The sequence below is a fragment of the Megalobrama amblycephala genome, linkage group LG5 (genome assembly GCF_018812025.1).
Source record: "Megalobrama amblycephala isolate DHTTF-2021 linkage group LG5, ASM1881202v1, whole genome shotgun sequence".
NCBI lineage: Eukaryota > Metazoa > Chordata > Actinopteri > Cypriniformes > Xenocyprididae > Megalobrama > Megalobrama amblycephala.
The window spans coordinates 15,970,105-15,985,991 of NC_063048.1; the positions used below are offsets into that span (position 1 = coordinate 15,970,105).

Sequence of the window (15,887 nt, forward strand, 5' to 3'; positions counted from 1 at the left end):
AAAAAGCTTCATATTACGCTGAATGGGCAGCTTCCCATTTCTTTAATATTCCTAATATGCAGGAATTCAGTTGCACAATGTCTTTCGTAAAATTCACTGTCACCTGATTAAATCAGCACAAAACATCAATTCATCTACAAACACAATGCAGAGCCATCAAAATGTTTGATATTTCTCAAATTCAGTGTTTAAAGTTGCAAATCAGGACTACAATTTCTATGAGTGTGCATTTATGTACAGTTTATTAAAGTGTAAGTGGATATTCTTAGGCTATTTAGACTATTTTCTCTAGTTATTGATATGGCTTTAAGAAAAGAGTGTTAAAATGAAACATTCTGTATGTTTAATAACAATACATACGATTCATTGCTTTAATGTTAATATCCATATCCCTGCTAGTCATGTTTAACATGGGCCCTCCTGAAACTACATTACCCACAAGCCCCAGCATAGTCATGTCTAACAGAAGCGTTTACTCAGTCCTTTTTGCATTCCTTTTCTTCCTCTATCTCCTTTTCTTCTTGCTCTTTCTCTTTGTCTTTTCCTTTCTCCTTTTCCCTTCTCTCTTTCTTTTTCGACATTCGCAGGAAGGAAGGAGTACGAAATTTCTTTTTCTTCTTTTTTGGTGACTTCGGCTGGCTATCAGAAGAGCTGGTGACTGAAATGTTGTTAGCGACAGTGGTAGTTATGGAGACCTGCATCTCTTTAGTGATGCTGAGCTCTGTGACCTGTAGAGTGAGGTCATCATCCTGTGTCAGGTCATCGCCATCGCTGCTTTGCAGCAGAGCTGAGAGACAGTCTGAAAATGAAAGGAAGAGACTTTTCAGCACAAGGTCATCCAGCTGGAAACCATAAAACAACAACTAATTTGGTTATCAAATACCAGTGTGATAATAAGCTCATTCAATCCCAGCCAACAGTTTATATGAGACTACATGAGATAGATTATATAAGAGAATATTTACCTCCTCTTTCAGGGCTCATGAGAGGTGAGATTGACAGGGACACGGTTGAGCCATCATATGTGGTCATTTCTCCATCCGTGAACTCCTCATCGGCCTCTGACTGAAGAGCTTATATCAAGAAAACACATTTTAAAAAACAAGGTTTAAATTGGGGTTTTGGAGGTAGCAAAGCCTTACAATCTTGCTAAACAGAGATAGAAAGTGAATAATGGATGTATGTTTAATGTTTTTAATGTTTTTGACAGAAGTCTCTTATGCTCACCAGGACTGCATGTATTTGATCACAAATACAATACACACAGTAATATTGTGAAATAATACAATTTTAATATACAGTGTATTTAATAGCAATAAATTTTTCAGGGTTCTTTAATGAATAGAAAGTTTAACAGCATTTCTTTGAAATATAAATCTTTTGTAACTATAAATGCCTTTACTGTCACTTTTGATAAATTTAAAGATGGAATTTCAAAAACACTGTTTGGAAGTTAGTCAGGCCGACACCAACAACAAATGTCAAACTGTAATGGACGTAGGCCGGTAAAAGCTGTTCATGTAAACCTCATTCCCCTGGGGCCTCATTTATAAAATGTTGCACAGAAACCATCCTAAATTTGATCTTAACGATCATTTCTCAGATGTGTGTATGTGTGATTCATAGAATGAACGTACACAGAAAATGAGCATACGCCTCTCTTTCAGATGTGAAATCTATAAATCGCAAAAGATCCTGAACTTGCGCGCAGCTGAATGGTTTCAGTTCTCCGCGTTTTAAACGACACCTAATTAATTCCATTTACATATAAAAGATCAACAGTCATCATCCAAATCCTCAGCGATCTGCAAGAATGGCTTAGATTTCCAAAAACCTGCAGTAATCTGACAATGAAAAGTGTGTATGTCTGCTCAGACCCTGACATGGCTCTAAGCACTTTTCCACGTCATTTTTATAAATATGAGCATTGGCGTGGATTTAAGCGTACACACACTCTAAGATCACACACTCAAAACTGCCATCTTTAGCCTCCTTGTTAGAGTGCCCACCTCCCATGCGGACAGGCCCAGGTTTGCGTCCCGCTTGGAGAGGGCGGTGCGAACTGGAGGGGCTACATTGGTGCCGTGACCCAGATGAGAGTTAGGTTTAGGGGGGTGAGTGTAACAGACGTAGGCCGGGAAAAGCTGTGCGTGTAAACCTCAGTTCGTGCCCGGGTTCGTGTCTCGCTTGGAGCGGCCGGTGCGAACTGGAGACCATAACCAATCAGCATTATGCGTATGACGGCGTATAATGGTCAAGGAGAGAGAACGAGCAAGAGGAAGATTTGAAAGTTGTAAGAAAAAAAAACTGCAGAACGAGAGATGGGAGATGGGACACAATACAAAAGCTCAAAAGAATATCATTGGAATGAAGGTTTATGACTGGGCAAGCACTTTAGGATCGCATTTATATTAGAAAAGCTTTCCAGTGCTGGAGAGATTTAAACAGGAAGGCCTGAAAACAGACGCGGAGGCTGCTTTGATTCCACTTTTCATGTGAGTAACACTGGGTTTTGATTGTCAGGAGCTGCTGTGCTGTTGGTGACTAACAACAAACACTTTGTATTTACTCTTGTGTACTGTACATTCATTTTTCATTCGTTCATCAACTGCGCTTTATTTTTCGTGAAGCATTTTGTTGCGCATCAGCTGTGATAAACAGACATCCACTCGCATTGCGTGTGTGGCCAGTGGCCAGATAGTGAGAGTTTTGCAGTTAAACTATTGCACACTGAGGACCGCTATAGAATGTGTTGTTTAGCGTCATTGTTAGTGCACTCGGACGGACGGGCCGGGCTTTGAGACTGACTCGGAGGGTGGTTAGACTGCTCTCATTAGAGTTACTAATGATTTGCTCTTATCATCAGATCGTGGTTGTATCTCTCTATTAGTGTTACTGGATCTTGCTGCATTTGACACTATTGACCACAATATTCTTTTAAATAGACTCGAAAATTATGTTGGCATTAGTGTAATTGCATTGTCATGGTTCAAATTATACTTATCTGACCGTTATCAGTTTGTAGTAGTAAAGGAAGAAATGTCATATCGATCACAAGTTCAATATGGAGTACTGCAAGGCTCAGTACTAGGACCATTGCTTTTCACTCTGTACATGCTACCCTTAGGAGATATCATTAGGAAGCATGGCGTTAGTTTTCACTGTTACGCTGATGATACTCAGCTCTATATTTCTTCGCGCCCTGACAAAACTTACCAATTCACAAAATTAACGGAATGCATTGATGATATAAAAATTGGATGACCAGTAATTTCCTACTACTAAATTCAGAAAAGACAGAGATTCTAATTTTTGGACCAAAACTTCTTCACATAATAACTTAAAATACTGTCTAACACTTCTAACACGTCTTCGTCATCAGTTAGGAACCTGGGTGTGCTCTTCGATACGAATCTTTCATTTGAAGGCCATGTTTCTAGCATCTGTAAAACCGCATTCTTCCATCTTAAAAATATATCTAAACTACGACAATGAAAAATGCAGAACAGCTAGTTCATGCGTTAATGACCTCAAGGCTAGATTACTGTAACGCTTTACTGGGTGGTTGTTCTGCTCGCCTGATAAATAAACTACAGCTCGTACAAAATGCAGCAGCTACTTACTAGAACTAGGAAGTATGACCATATTAGCCCAGTTCTGTCAACACTGCATTGGCTTCCTGTTAAACATTGAATAGATTTTAAAATCTTGCTATTTACGTACAAAGAACTGGTTTAGTGCTTTGTAAATAATTAGCTAATGGTTTAGCTCCCCAGTACCTGAGCGAGCTCTTAAAGCATTATAGTCCTTCACGTCTATTGCGATCTCAGAATTCAGGCCAACTGATAATACCTAGAATATCAAAATCAATAATAATAATAATCTTTCTAGCATTGTTCGGCAAGCAGACACACTCTGTCAGTTTAAATCTAGACTAAAAAATGCATCTCTTTAACCTGGCATACACATAACACATTATCAATTTATATTTTCAAATCTGTTAAAGGATTATTAGGCTGCATAAATTAGGTCAACCGGAACCGGGAACACTTCCTATAAAGCCAGATGTACTCATTACATCAGAAGAAGAATATTAGTTATATATATAAGCTAATATTAGTCTTTCTGTTTATCCCGAGGTTTAGCGTAGTCAACCAAACCGAGACCGAGGACCTGCACCTTGACACGACCACAATGAAGCCCTGAAGTATCAGCAGAGATTGAGTCAACTAGATTATCCACTGTGAATGCCTCATCAACACGACAACCAGTAGCGCAGCCAGCGTGATGAATACGATCCTCAACTGGATGGAACTGAAATAAATACTTTGAATGTTGCAATCCTATCTGACTTATGATAGCATCCTGAGTCGTAACATAGCACTCTTTGCCAGAGGAGAACTGGCCCCCCCGACTGAGCCTGGTTTCTCCCAAGGTTTTTTTCTCCATTTTAACACCTATTTGCCACTTGTTTGTCACCTGTTGGAGTTTGGGTTCCTTGCCGCTGTCGCCTTTGGCTTGCTTAGTTGGGGACACTTGACATTTGGATTGACATTTGATATTCATCAGTGCTTTGATCTGCCTACAGTGACACTATTCTTTAAGAGCTGCTGTGCAGCCAAAATAATGTACCAGTTATCAATGTAAAGCTGCTTTGACACAATCTACATTGTAAAAAGCGCTATATAAATAAAAGTGAAAGCTGGAGTGTGATTTTTGGAGGCAGAGCAATAAAGAGAGGGGTGGGTTTGTTTGAGTTGATTTCAAATATCAACAATGTCCAAACAGTGTTTTTCAAAATCTACTGATCCCACCTTTAATGCGTCCATACTAGTTTTGAGTTATTTGAGTTTTTTTTTTATTAATTTCTTTCAAAACTCTTACTGACCCCAAACTTTTGAATGGTAGTGCCATTCTATGTCCTTGTATGCAGAATGAGCTTGTACCTGATTGGCTGCTTTTATTCTCCACAGTTTGTGTGTATTCCTGTAGCTCTGCCTCTGACTGGTTAAAAGGGTTGGGCGGTAGCGCAGCTGTCTGCTCCTCATCCTCATAGATGAATTCCTGAAAATAATAATGGCAAAATTGTTGGTATGGAAGGAAGGAAATAAGGAAGAATGGATTGTTGGAAGAAAAAGTAAAGGAAGGAGAGAAGGAAGGAAAAAGAAAGACTATTGCTATACCTGAAGGAAGTAATGAAGGAAAGAAATATTGTTGGTATGGAAGGAAGGAAAGAAGGAAAAATGAATTTGATGGTATGCTGGAAGGACACAAAAAACAAAACTGGTACTGAAAAAGAAAGAAAGAAAGAAAGAAAGAAAGAAAGAAAGAAAGAAAGAAAGAAAGAAAGAAAGAAAGAAAGAAAGAAAGAAAGAAAGAAAAAAGATTTTTGGTATCAGGAAAGAAAGATTGTTGGTATGGAAGGAAGGAATCCAAAACATTAAATAAGGAAGAAAAAATAAAAAGATTGTTGTTACTGGAAGGAAGGAAGGAAGGAAGGAAGGAAGGAAGGAAGGAAGATTGTTGGTATACTGGAAGGAGGTAAAGTGAAATTTTGAGTTATAAAGTTGCAATTAAATTTTTTACTCTGAGGAAACAAAAGAGTGACTAAAATTTAGCTTCTCAATGTGATTTAAATATCATTCAGCCCTATGTAAAGAACAACAGCTTTTTCTAGGCGGATGCTGTCACATCTTGAGTGTCATTTTAAACATACCTGTCAAAAGTACAATTACAGAAGAAAAAGTTATTTAGTGCACTTTTAAAGGCTGTTTATTTAGTATTTGTGTTTGTGCTGGATTTATCTGTGTAGTTACGCACTTGTCCAGGAGGCTTGTCAATAACGATGTCTGCCAGCAGCTGAGACTTTGGTCCAGCTGTCATCAGATCTGCTCTGTTCTGCTCTCGAATCTAAACCACCACAAACAAAGCAGTGCTTTAGTGTAAGTCAACGCAATCTGTGGACACAGTCTGTTCAGTCTGTATTTTCTTTCTCTCTCACACACACCTTATTTCTTTTCTCCAGTACTTCACTGGGGTTAGTATTAAGTGGGACAAACTGGTTGGGATCCTCAATCCTAATTGGAGTGTCCTTGCAGCTGCCTGACTCTTCTGACTTCAACCACTAAAAGGGTAAAGAAAATAATGAATTTAAGAAAATAGTGAATATTAAACAAAAAAAATATTATAATATATAATATTTTTTATATATTATATTTAATTTGTATATTATATTCATTTTTATATGGAAGCTCATTTTCCCTCAGCATAAAACTACAACTACAACTTCACTATTTTTTTGTAATTATGTATTTTATGTAATTTATTTCTTACTTTAAAATTGATCTTACAATAGACCTTAGTCAGACCAGACACCCATATTGAATTTATGTGGATGAAATCAAGGCAGTGAGGGATAGATTACAGTCTTTATAAATGAATTTACTATATAAAGGTATTAGATCACATAATTTTCAAAACATATAACTTTCAAAACTGTTTAGCAACATGTTTGCAAATTAGCATACTATTCAAAGATACCGTAGTTTTGGTCCGGGGGCTGCAGGTCCCATTGATGGACTCCTCAGGTACATTAACCTTTAAGTAGCTGTTGGGAGAGTTCAGCCAGCGTATCCTCTCTCTGTCCCGCTTCTGTGCCAGGAAGTGCGAAGGACTCTGTGGCAAGACGTCTTTTTCCTCTATTGCCACCCCTGTGATGGTTGCTGGGATCTCCACGTCGTTATGGTGTCGAGGTTTCTCTTTAACTATGGGATGGCGGTAAGTGTAACCGGTTCTGTAACCCTGGAAATGCAGGAGGAGGCATGTTAGTAGGCACTATTTGTTTGTACTGTTTTTTTTTTTACTGTTAAATAAATATTTAATAATACATGCTCCATGCCATCAAAAAGACAATATTTAAATGTTGCTAACACATCTGGTAAAGATTTGCTCAGAGGCCACTTACTAAGTTATCTAACATCCTCATAAGTGACTCAAATTCTGCCTCTCCAACCCTCCATCTGATCTGTCCATCTGGCATTTGTCCACTGGGATTTTTCGTAGGAGCTCTTTTCAGACTTGCTCTGTCTAACACATGAAGGTTGTCAACGCCACCTGCACATAACAGAGCGCTAACCTGAAGAGAAACAAAGGCAGAAAGACAGAGATAATGCTGAATGAAAGTCTAACCACTCTATTAGCCTGCATCCGAAATCGCATACTTCCCTACAATAGCAGGTGAAAAACAGTATGAGACAAACGAAGTATGTCCCAATTCATAGTACTCATAAAAGAGTAGTACCCGGATGACCTACTACTTCCAACGAGATTCTGAGAAGTGTGCATATGATGGACACTTTACTATCCCATGAGGACATTGGCAAGGATTTGTGAATGGCAGTGATGCGATGCAAGTGACACTGGTAGGTCACGTGATGACAACATGGTCAATATAGTAAGATCCAAATTACATTCATACTATATAGAACATACTTTTTGAATTAATCATTCAAAATAAGTACCTATTCAGAGTATGAGATTTCAGACGTAGCCTAAGTCTACTGACATTTAGGTACTGATAGTTAGAATTGGGCAGGAATGATCTGGGCCTTCGATAAAAAAAAAAAAAAAAGGACTGGCAGCTTGATTTGTCAATCCATTCCAGTTTCTGTGTACTTTGATCCAGTGTATATTCCTTTTCCAATTAGAATTCACTTCTGCTTCTACTGTGTGTGTGTGTGTGTGTGTGTGTGTGTGTGTGTTTACCTGTATCTCACAGGCTTGGTGTGTGTGATACAGATAGTGAAAAGCTTCCTCTGTCGTCTCTCCAAATGCCAGAAAACCCTGATTCCTCAGGACCAAAACCTAAAAACAAGCAGAATTACATCATTATTGCAAATCCACTGTAACGCATACCAGTAATGCACAAAATAATATAATAAATATTATAAAGGTTATAAATTTAACTATAAAAAAATGAACAAATATTAACAAAAAAACCAATGGTTTAGAACCTGCTTAAGCTTTGCCATGCTGTACTATAGTGAACTACTAATGGTTGTCATGCCAACGAGTTGCAGAATTCACAGACTGTCACCTTGGCAGTGGGACCCAGAGCTTTCTGAAGTTCCATCCTCTCCTGCTCATCAGCTAAATCACCATGGTAGCTAAAATAAGACACCTCTCCCAGCAGCAAAGCTTCATGGGATATGGGTAAGATGCCACATTTCATAGAAGAGACCTACAGGACATACAAAAAGGACACGTAACTGTGAATACTGTATATATGCCAGTGGTTCTTAACCAAGGGGCCAGAGCCCACTAAGGGGCCTCAGCAAATTTATAAGGGAAAGACAGGATCAATGAAGAGATTATCTGAAGATCAATGAAGATTTTCATTAACATAATAACAATAATAATAATAATTAATATATATAAAACAATCTAGCTCAATAAAAATGCTAAAAAACATAATCAAGATTAAACTGCAATTATATTTCTTCTCCCCTTAATAAATGTAGGTTTTTATGTTAATTGTTGCTGCCTTCTTGGCCCAGTCACGCTTGTAAAAAGAGAATTTTTCATCTCAATTAGTTTTTAAGCTGATTAAACAAAGGAAAATGAAACTATTGTTTTTTAATGAAGAACATAAATTTATGGAATAAAAAAGGAATAGTAGTTGATTAACTAGCTGGCATTTTTAATAATTTTCACAAAACTTTCATGGCCCCCAGAATATTTTGTTGTATGAATAGCTGAACATGCAATATATATCAAACAAACAAACAAACAAACAAACTGTTTTATTCTAGCTTCATGCATTCTTTTTTATCAACACTTGAATGTGGGTAATTTTAATTAAAAAAAAGCAATTTTGAACAAAAAGCTGCAAAAATCGCATTGTTTTCAAAAACTACAACATGAATAAGCAATGCTTCAATTGCTCGTTTCTGCTTCCTGTTTTGATCTGGAGATTTCTACTCTTTCAGAAGATGTGTAATAGCGCCCCCTACTGTAAAACAGGAAAAACCCGGAAAGCCATCAAATTACGTCAATGAAGCGTTGTCAAATAAATGACGAACAATTTTGTCAATGGCTGAGATAGAGTTAAAGGGGTGGTCACACCCCACTTTTTGTTCCATTGATTTGCATGCTAATCTGTGAGACCAGAAATGCAAGTGTGTGTGTATACACTCACTGCAGCTGTATTTGGTGTGTATGTATGTATAACACATTTGGCATCTGGTCGGGCAGAATACACTGCAGAATGTGGTTTGAATCCCAAAACATCCACAGGTAGTGAAGTTGCTCCTTGATCAACCGTCTCACCAATCAGATTGACTTTCACCTGTGAAACAACACACGAGTGCAAGAAAAAGATGAATATTATTTATCGGCTTCTTCCATATATTATATATAATAGTGTATTCATATTAAATTGCTAATGTTCATGGTTGCCCACTTTATAATTCATGTTCAGAATGTGTGGGGGTGTATGTACCAGACTAGCTGCTGTGGCCTCGGAAAATGACAGTCCTTTAGGAAGAATAAGAATATGATCTTGCTCTTTGTTAATGCGCAGCTGAAGAAGGAAATGACAGAGAAATAGTAAAAGAGAGTGAAAGAGAGAGAGAGAGAGAGAGAGAGAGAGAGAGAGAGAGAGAGTACATTATAATAAATTCTGGTATCAAATGCATTTATGTTCAAGATGGTCCAAAGCCTTAAAATTAGACAGAGAAAAAGACAAGAACTTCAGATGCATTGGAAATCACCAATTCTAATTTGATTGGCTGCTTTTGTGCAACTGGATAAATAATAGTATATATTTCTTTTGGATAAATCAAAGGGCTCTGTACATTGTCACTATTTTTTCTGTTCGCAAAACCTTCCACACCACTTTTAAATTAATTTTTTAAAGCTGGTCTAGTATTGTGGTATAATCTATTTCAGATAAATCCGCAATTAAACAGCATGGAAAAATGCCGGGCAGGTGGCCTCTTTCTTTTTAAGTGGGCGGTATTTGGCCAGAATAACTGGACTATGTTCAGACATATCTGACTCAGATCTGTTTATTGCTTATAGTCTAAACAGCAAAAAAGGAAAAAAATACATTAATTGTGAATCTTGAAGATTGAATTCTGAATGGCAGATAACATTTCAATTTTATATCATTCAGGGTGCAAAATGAAAGTGCACTAGTGACTAAATCTCAATTCACTCATTTGCACTCGCAATTATGAGACAGTGCATATGCATAAATGTGGAAAGCAGACTAATCCATCTGATGCTTTTGTTGTTCAATGACTTTAGCATCATGGTGACATGTCATGATAGAGCAGAAGCAGAATGAACAGTTTTCTGTCTTTTTTCCACAATGGCAGCTATTCTCTTGTATCTCTGCATTGTTCTGACACTTAAGCCATTACTATGACAACCAATGTTGTCTGAACAAAAGCATCCAAATTTATTGCATGCTAAATGACAGTGAGCATAGTCAGTCCTACATCAGATTTGAAAAACAGTTTGTGTGCTGTGTGAGTACTTACAGTTATATACGTATTTGGGAAATGGGTGTGTCCGTACAGGTCCAGTAAGCGGTACAAGCAGGCGAGTTTACAGCGGCCCTGCCTCTCAGCTTTAGAACAATTAAACCACTCTACACCACACAGATCATTCACCGGACTGATTGACCCTGCACCTGGAAACACAAAGACACAGCAACACAACAAAAATAAATATCTGTGCTTCAAGCTGACAACCTTTCAGAATTATATGCCTACCATCTGTTGACCATGACAACAAATAATCTTCAACGGGAATGTATAAAGTATAAAATGTGTATGCGTGTACACTCACTGCTGGGACTGTAAACTCCAGTGTTGTTAAGTGTGTTGCTGATGATGAGGTGTGCAATGTGACCGAGTAAACCACCGGAATTACTGCCTTTAGAGCACTGCTCCTTTACCAAACTCTCCAACTCCTCCTTAAAGTCCTGCAACACACAAACGCACACACGTTTGTTTTTGTGAATTGTGGGGACATTCCATAGGCGTAATGGTTTTTATACTGTACAAACTGTATTTTCTATCCCCCTACACTACCCCTACCCCTAAACCTACCCATCAAAGAAAACTGTGCACATTTTTACTTTCTCAAAAAAAAAAAAAAAAAAAAAAAAACTCATTCTGTATGATTTATAAGCCTTTTGAAAAATGGGGACATGGGGTAATGTCCTCATAAGTCACCATCTCCTTGTAATACCCATGTCATACCCATGTCATTATACAAATTTGTGTCCTGATATGTCACAAAAACGCACGCACACGCGCACACACACACAGACACACAGACACACACACACACACACACACACACACACACACAAACTTTGAACTAAATTGTAATTACAAAATAATATTTGGACATTTAAGCCACACTTAATAATGTCATTGCATTAGATTAAGCAACACATTTTCTAAAATCATTGATATACTGTCCATTTAATGCATAAACTGACTTTATATAGTGACTAAAATGACCAGTTGGTTAAATGTAATTGCAAGAAATTCAAAAACATTAGTTCTGTCATGACAACTCTCTGAGTATTTGGCATCATAATGGATATGACAATGTTGATATGTTTGGTCTAGGAGGAATAGATCTGCTACACTGCTGCTACTGCTGCTGTTATTGCTGCTGCCACTGCAGAGCAAGTACAGGACTTGCTACTGCCAATACATACACGACAAGCTGCTGTGAGCAAGAAAGACATGCTGCTGCTGTACAAAATAGAATGCATTAATTACTCATAGCAGATCTAGGTGGAGCTGGGGAAGGTGTAGGGTTTGTGAAAGCATATTGCAACTGCTACAGCAATGCTGACCAATTATTTGAAGGTTGAGCAGCGAGCTCACTGGCTACTGATACAGCAGGAACCAATCAGCTGTGTCCAGTTTTTAATGTTGTTTATATGTCTATGTGGTGTTTTTAATATGCTTTAAGACAATGTTCAAATTTATTTGTCAACACCATTGCTGAGTATTTTCTCCTTAAAACTGCAGTGAAAAAAAGACAGTCTCAAATCTGCGCTTTGAAATTGCTGGTGTCACAAACTACCTTGTAACCAATCAAGTCAACTTGCCGGCGGGCTTTAGCATATCATTAACAGAGAAAGGAAAAGGCTAATCATATTAATTACTGTTATGTGACCAATGCTGTAAAGAGCGATACCATTGTGCAGCATTTACCTCAGTAGGAGAGGATGTCTGAGCTAGCATGAGCAAGTGGAGGCGGAGCTCATTAGCATATTCATTGATCTGTCTATATTAAATGAGGCAAGGGTTATGTTACTTTCAAGCTATTTTAAGGCATAAAGAATTTTTTTTCACTGGAAAAAAAAAATGTTTAAATATGTCATTTTGGTAATCAAAGATGAGTTTTAAGGCATACAATTTATTAACTACAAGGGGGGAATTTAAGGATCAGTCTGTGCCATCTAGAGTTTCATGACAGAACTCTTAAGAAAAGGTTTAGCATACATTGCTTGCAGATCTAATCAATATTTTTGTGCTTTTTTATTTTGTTTAGTTTGGGGTCAAAAAGATTTTTGAGCAATCACAATCAACATTGATAATAATAATAATAAATGTTTCTTGAGCACCAAATCAACATGATTTCAATGATTTCTGGAGGATCATGTGACACTGAAGACTGGAGTAATGATGCTGAAAATTCAGCTTTTGCATCACAGGAATAAATTATATTGTAAGATATATTAAGAAGTTATTTTAAATTGCAATAATATTTCACACTATTACAGTTTTTACTGTATTTTGATTAAATAAACGCAGCTTGGGTGGGTATTTAAGAAAAATCTTACCAAGCCCAAACCTTTGTATGGTAATGTGTATCCAATAAAATTTATTTATTTTTAAGTGTGGCTTAAGTGTGAAAATAGGACATTTCTGATTTGTTCATAGCTTATTATTTCATGGTAATGAATTATCACTGACAACAAAACAGGCTTTCAGAGAAGGTTCCGTAAACAGAAGGTCCAGTCATAAGTGCTTTTACTGTGAAATAGTTGTGGGAAGATGACATACCCTGCGGTGAGACATGCTATACTTTATTAAATACTATTTTCAACAGCATTTTATGCTTTTTATAATTAGCATGCATGCAGCTTTTATGGCCTCATATTAATTGAGAGACTGCATGGAATATCTGTACTTTTTAATTTAATAACAAATTCATTTGCCACATGAACCTTATACATACATTTAAACTTAAAATCGTGATGTTGATTAAAAAAAAAAATCATGGACAAACTACATTGAGATTTTGCTGTGTATTTAGGGCATGAATGTCATGCAGTGTTGTTCATTATACTGTTACAATTTTTGCATATTAAGAGAAAAAAAGATAAAGCTTTAATCACATAAGAGACTGAGCCTCATATAAGACATCAGAAACGTGCGTCTAGAGTTACTGCCCTGAAAGTACAGCAAAAACATGATACACAGAAATCACTTCAGGTTCTTTATTTAATTCACTCATCCCCAGCATTTCTGGTGATCTGTGCATGGTTACTAATGGTAACGGGTCTGCACTTGTTGGTTGTTATGCAATCAAACACAAGCGTGGGCTCCTTTTAAAATGCACAGGAAGGGAGAGAGAGAGAGAGAGAGAGAGAGAGAGAGCATGCGAATTCGCACTTTGGTGTGAGTGTGTGTGGGAGTGACGTCTTACTGGACTCTGCAGAATCTGTGTGACTCTCTTCCTCTGCTCCATCATGTTGAAGTCCTGCCTCAGGTCAGGTGACATAGCGCTGCTCCTCAGAGCCTCTGGGGACTGGAGTTCTTCTGCGCTCTCGCTGTACACCTTCTTCACATTTAGACTGGATGGGGGACGGATGTGTAAACCGCCCTCTTCATCGCCCGCACTCATCTCAACACGTTTACCACAACACACAACCTTCTGCTTCAGAGAGAGAGATAGAAAAATATGGGTAGGCAATTTTTTTTTTTTCTGACCAACTTGAAGTTTTGTTCACAATTGCTGCTTAAATACAAAAATGCCAGGGCGCTTTGAATTACAAATTAATTGTCTAAACACACACATGGAAATAAACATGCACTCACACAACACCTGTATGTCTGCTCTCCAGCTGACATCCTATACAAGTCACGCATATCTGCACGCACCCCACAGAGAACAATTCACACCTTTAATGCCCCTCCCCACCCTGATAGCCTGAAATCACCCCAGCACCCCCAACACAAGTTTTTTGCATTTGAATGTATTTTGTTTGAATTTCATTAAATGTATATCTCTAAAATATGTACAATTGTTTTGGGCATTAATATCTATGACGTAAGCTTTAAAAAAAACTAATTGAACCCTCCCATCTAAGTCGAGAAAAGTCTTTTTCGCAAAAAAAAAAAAGTCGCTCCTCAATCTCCACCATCATTGACGCGCAGCCTGCGCAGAGTGCGCACGTAAAAGCAATTTGTCTCAAAATTTAGTGAGCTGCCTACCTAGACAGCACTTAATGGCATCATTGATGCGTGCAGCATTTTTTTCACACACAGATTTTTTTGGGCATCAGGGGCGCACGAATAATTTTCGGGCATTATATGTGCGTTCCGAATCAGAATGCAAAAGAACTGCGCACGAATGTAATGCTCCGAAATGCTGCCTTGGTAGGCAGTTCACCAGGTTTTGATGCACTAACATTGTGTAGCTGCTGTGTTATATAACTAAAAATGAAATTTAACTGACACTAACTTAAAGGTAAGAATTTTTTAAGATCGAACACTCATGTTGTATTTTAAGATTACTAAATTGCTGATGTGCAGACTCACTTTATCAAAAATTTAGCTTCTTTCCAAATCTAAACAAGTCCATTAATAGTACAAAGGAGTATATACTCACTTTTCTCGGTCTCAGCTTAAGTTTATTCCCAGAGCTGCAGCAGGAAACATACTAACTCTATAAATCAGCTTCAGCCAGGATAACTAACAACAACACATCTGATGCATCCAAGTCTATTTTCCGCTCAAGTCTCAGTTTCTTCTCCCTAGAACCGTAGGACTCTGTTGCGATCAGGGCCGTGAGCGCGCAGCGAAAGCGCGAGTGCGCGTGGATGTATGAGGAGCGTTTTGCGTGGGAACTTGGTGAGAGGATCACGTGACTAGTCATGTCCGCCCACTAATGCTCGCGCCTTGGCAGGACCACCACGACCTCCCCGAGCCTTATCTTTCAAATGCACACAGAGAGTATACAAACGTGAAGATACGAGCCAGATGTTAGACATCAAACACACATTAATACAAACACTGCTGATGCTGGGATGTTTGGCCACTCTATAACAGTTTTAAACATCTATAAATAACGAACATGTGTAAAAGGCCTATATTTCATAATGCCCATAACAAGCCTATTTTATATGTTGCACATTTAAACTGACCTTGGCCTGTTTGCATCTGTTTGAGTGTGAGAAAAAATAATGCTTTTAATAAACTAAAGCTTTTAATAAATGTTGATGTCATCCAACTATTGAATGATCTACACAGGTTTATCTGGATTTATTTGACTTCTTATACATATATATAGTGCTTTTTTATGATATATATATATCAAATGAACTAGTTGGTTTAGCTCCAAACTCTCAGCAAGCACGCTGATCCCAAGATAAGAACAGAATAAGAAAACAAGTGACATTGTAGTTGTCTCTTTTTCATGATATTTCTCTGTTTTACACTTTCAGCTTCACCCAAGTGCATACTTTATATCACAAAACAAACCATATCTATGTCATAACTGCTGTGGACTTGAATTTAGCCTTCTGGATCTGACATCTCTTATGACTGGTTCTGTTCTTTTTCACC

At 37.7% G+C, this 15,887-nt stretch overlaps 1 protein-coding gene across 2 annotated transcripts; it reads right to left on the reverse strand.

Moving 5' to 3' along the window:
* Positions 1-7: 7 nt before the first annotated feature.
* add3b (adducin 3 (gamma) b) lies at positions 8-15,237 on the reverse strand. Of its 2 annotated transcripts, none has more exons than XM_048190822.1 (15): positions 14,932-15,237; positions 13,747-13,974; positions 10,855-10,990; positions 10,545-10,696; positions 9,500-9,580; positions 9,197-9,346; positions 8,096-8,239; positions 7,765-7,863; positions 6,965-7,135; positions 6,541-6,801; positions 6,008-6,124; positions 5,821-5,910; positions 4,947-5,064; positions 966-1,073; positions 8-799 (listed from the first exon to the last, which is right to left on the reverse strand). In XM_048190822.1, exons 2-15 carry the CDS (start codon positions 13,942-13,944, stop codon positions 477-479), a joined length of 2,148 nt encoding a protein of 715 aa, XP_048046779.1. In that variant the 5' UTR covers positions 13,945-13,974; positions 14,932-15,237; the 3' UTR covers positions 8-476. The 2 variants fall into 2 exon arrangements, with proteins under 2 accessions (XP_048046779.1, XP_048046778.1); XM_048190821.1 differs by having other exon boundaries at positions 13,747-13,977; positions 14,932-15,236.
* Positions 15,238-15,887: the final 650 nt, after the last annotated feature.

Coding starts and splice junctions, on each gene's coding strand:
- add3b (XM_048190822.1), bottom strand. CDS start 13,944: ATGAGTGCGGGCGATGAAGAGGGCGGTTTACACATCCGTCCCCCATCC. Junction 10,991..13,746: donor CACAGATTCTGCAGAGTCCA/GTAAGACGTCAC, acceptor TGTGTGTTGCAG/GACTTTAAGGAGGAGTTGGA. Junction 6,125..6,540: donor GCCCCCGGACCAAAACTACG/GTATCTTTGAAT, acceptor TTACCCTTTTAG/TGGTTGAAGTCAGAAGAGTC.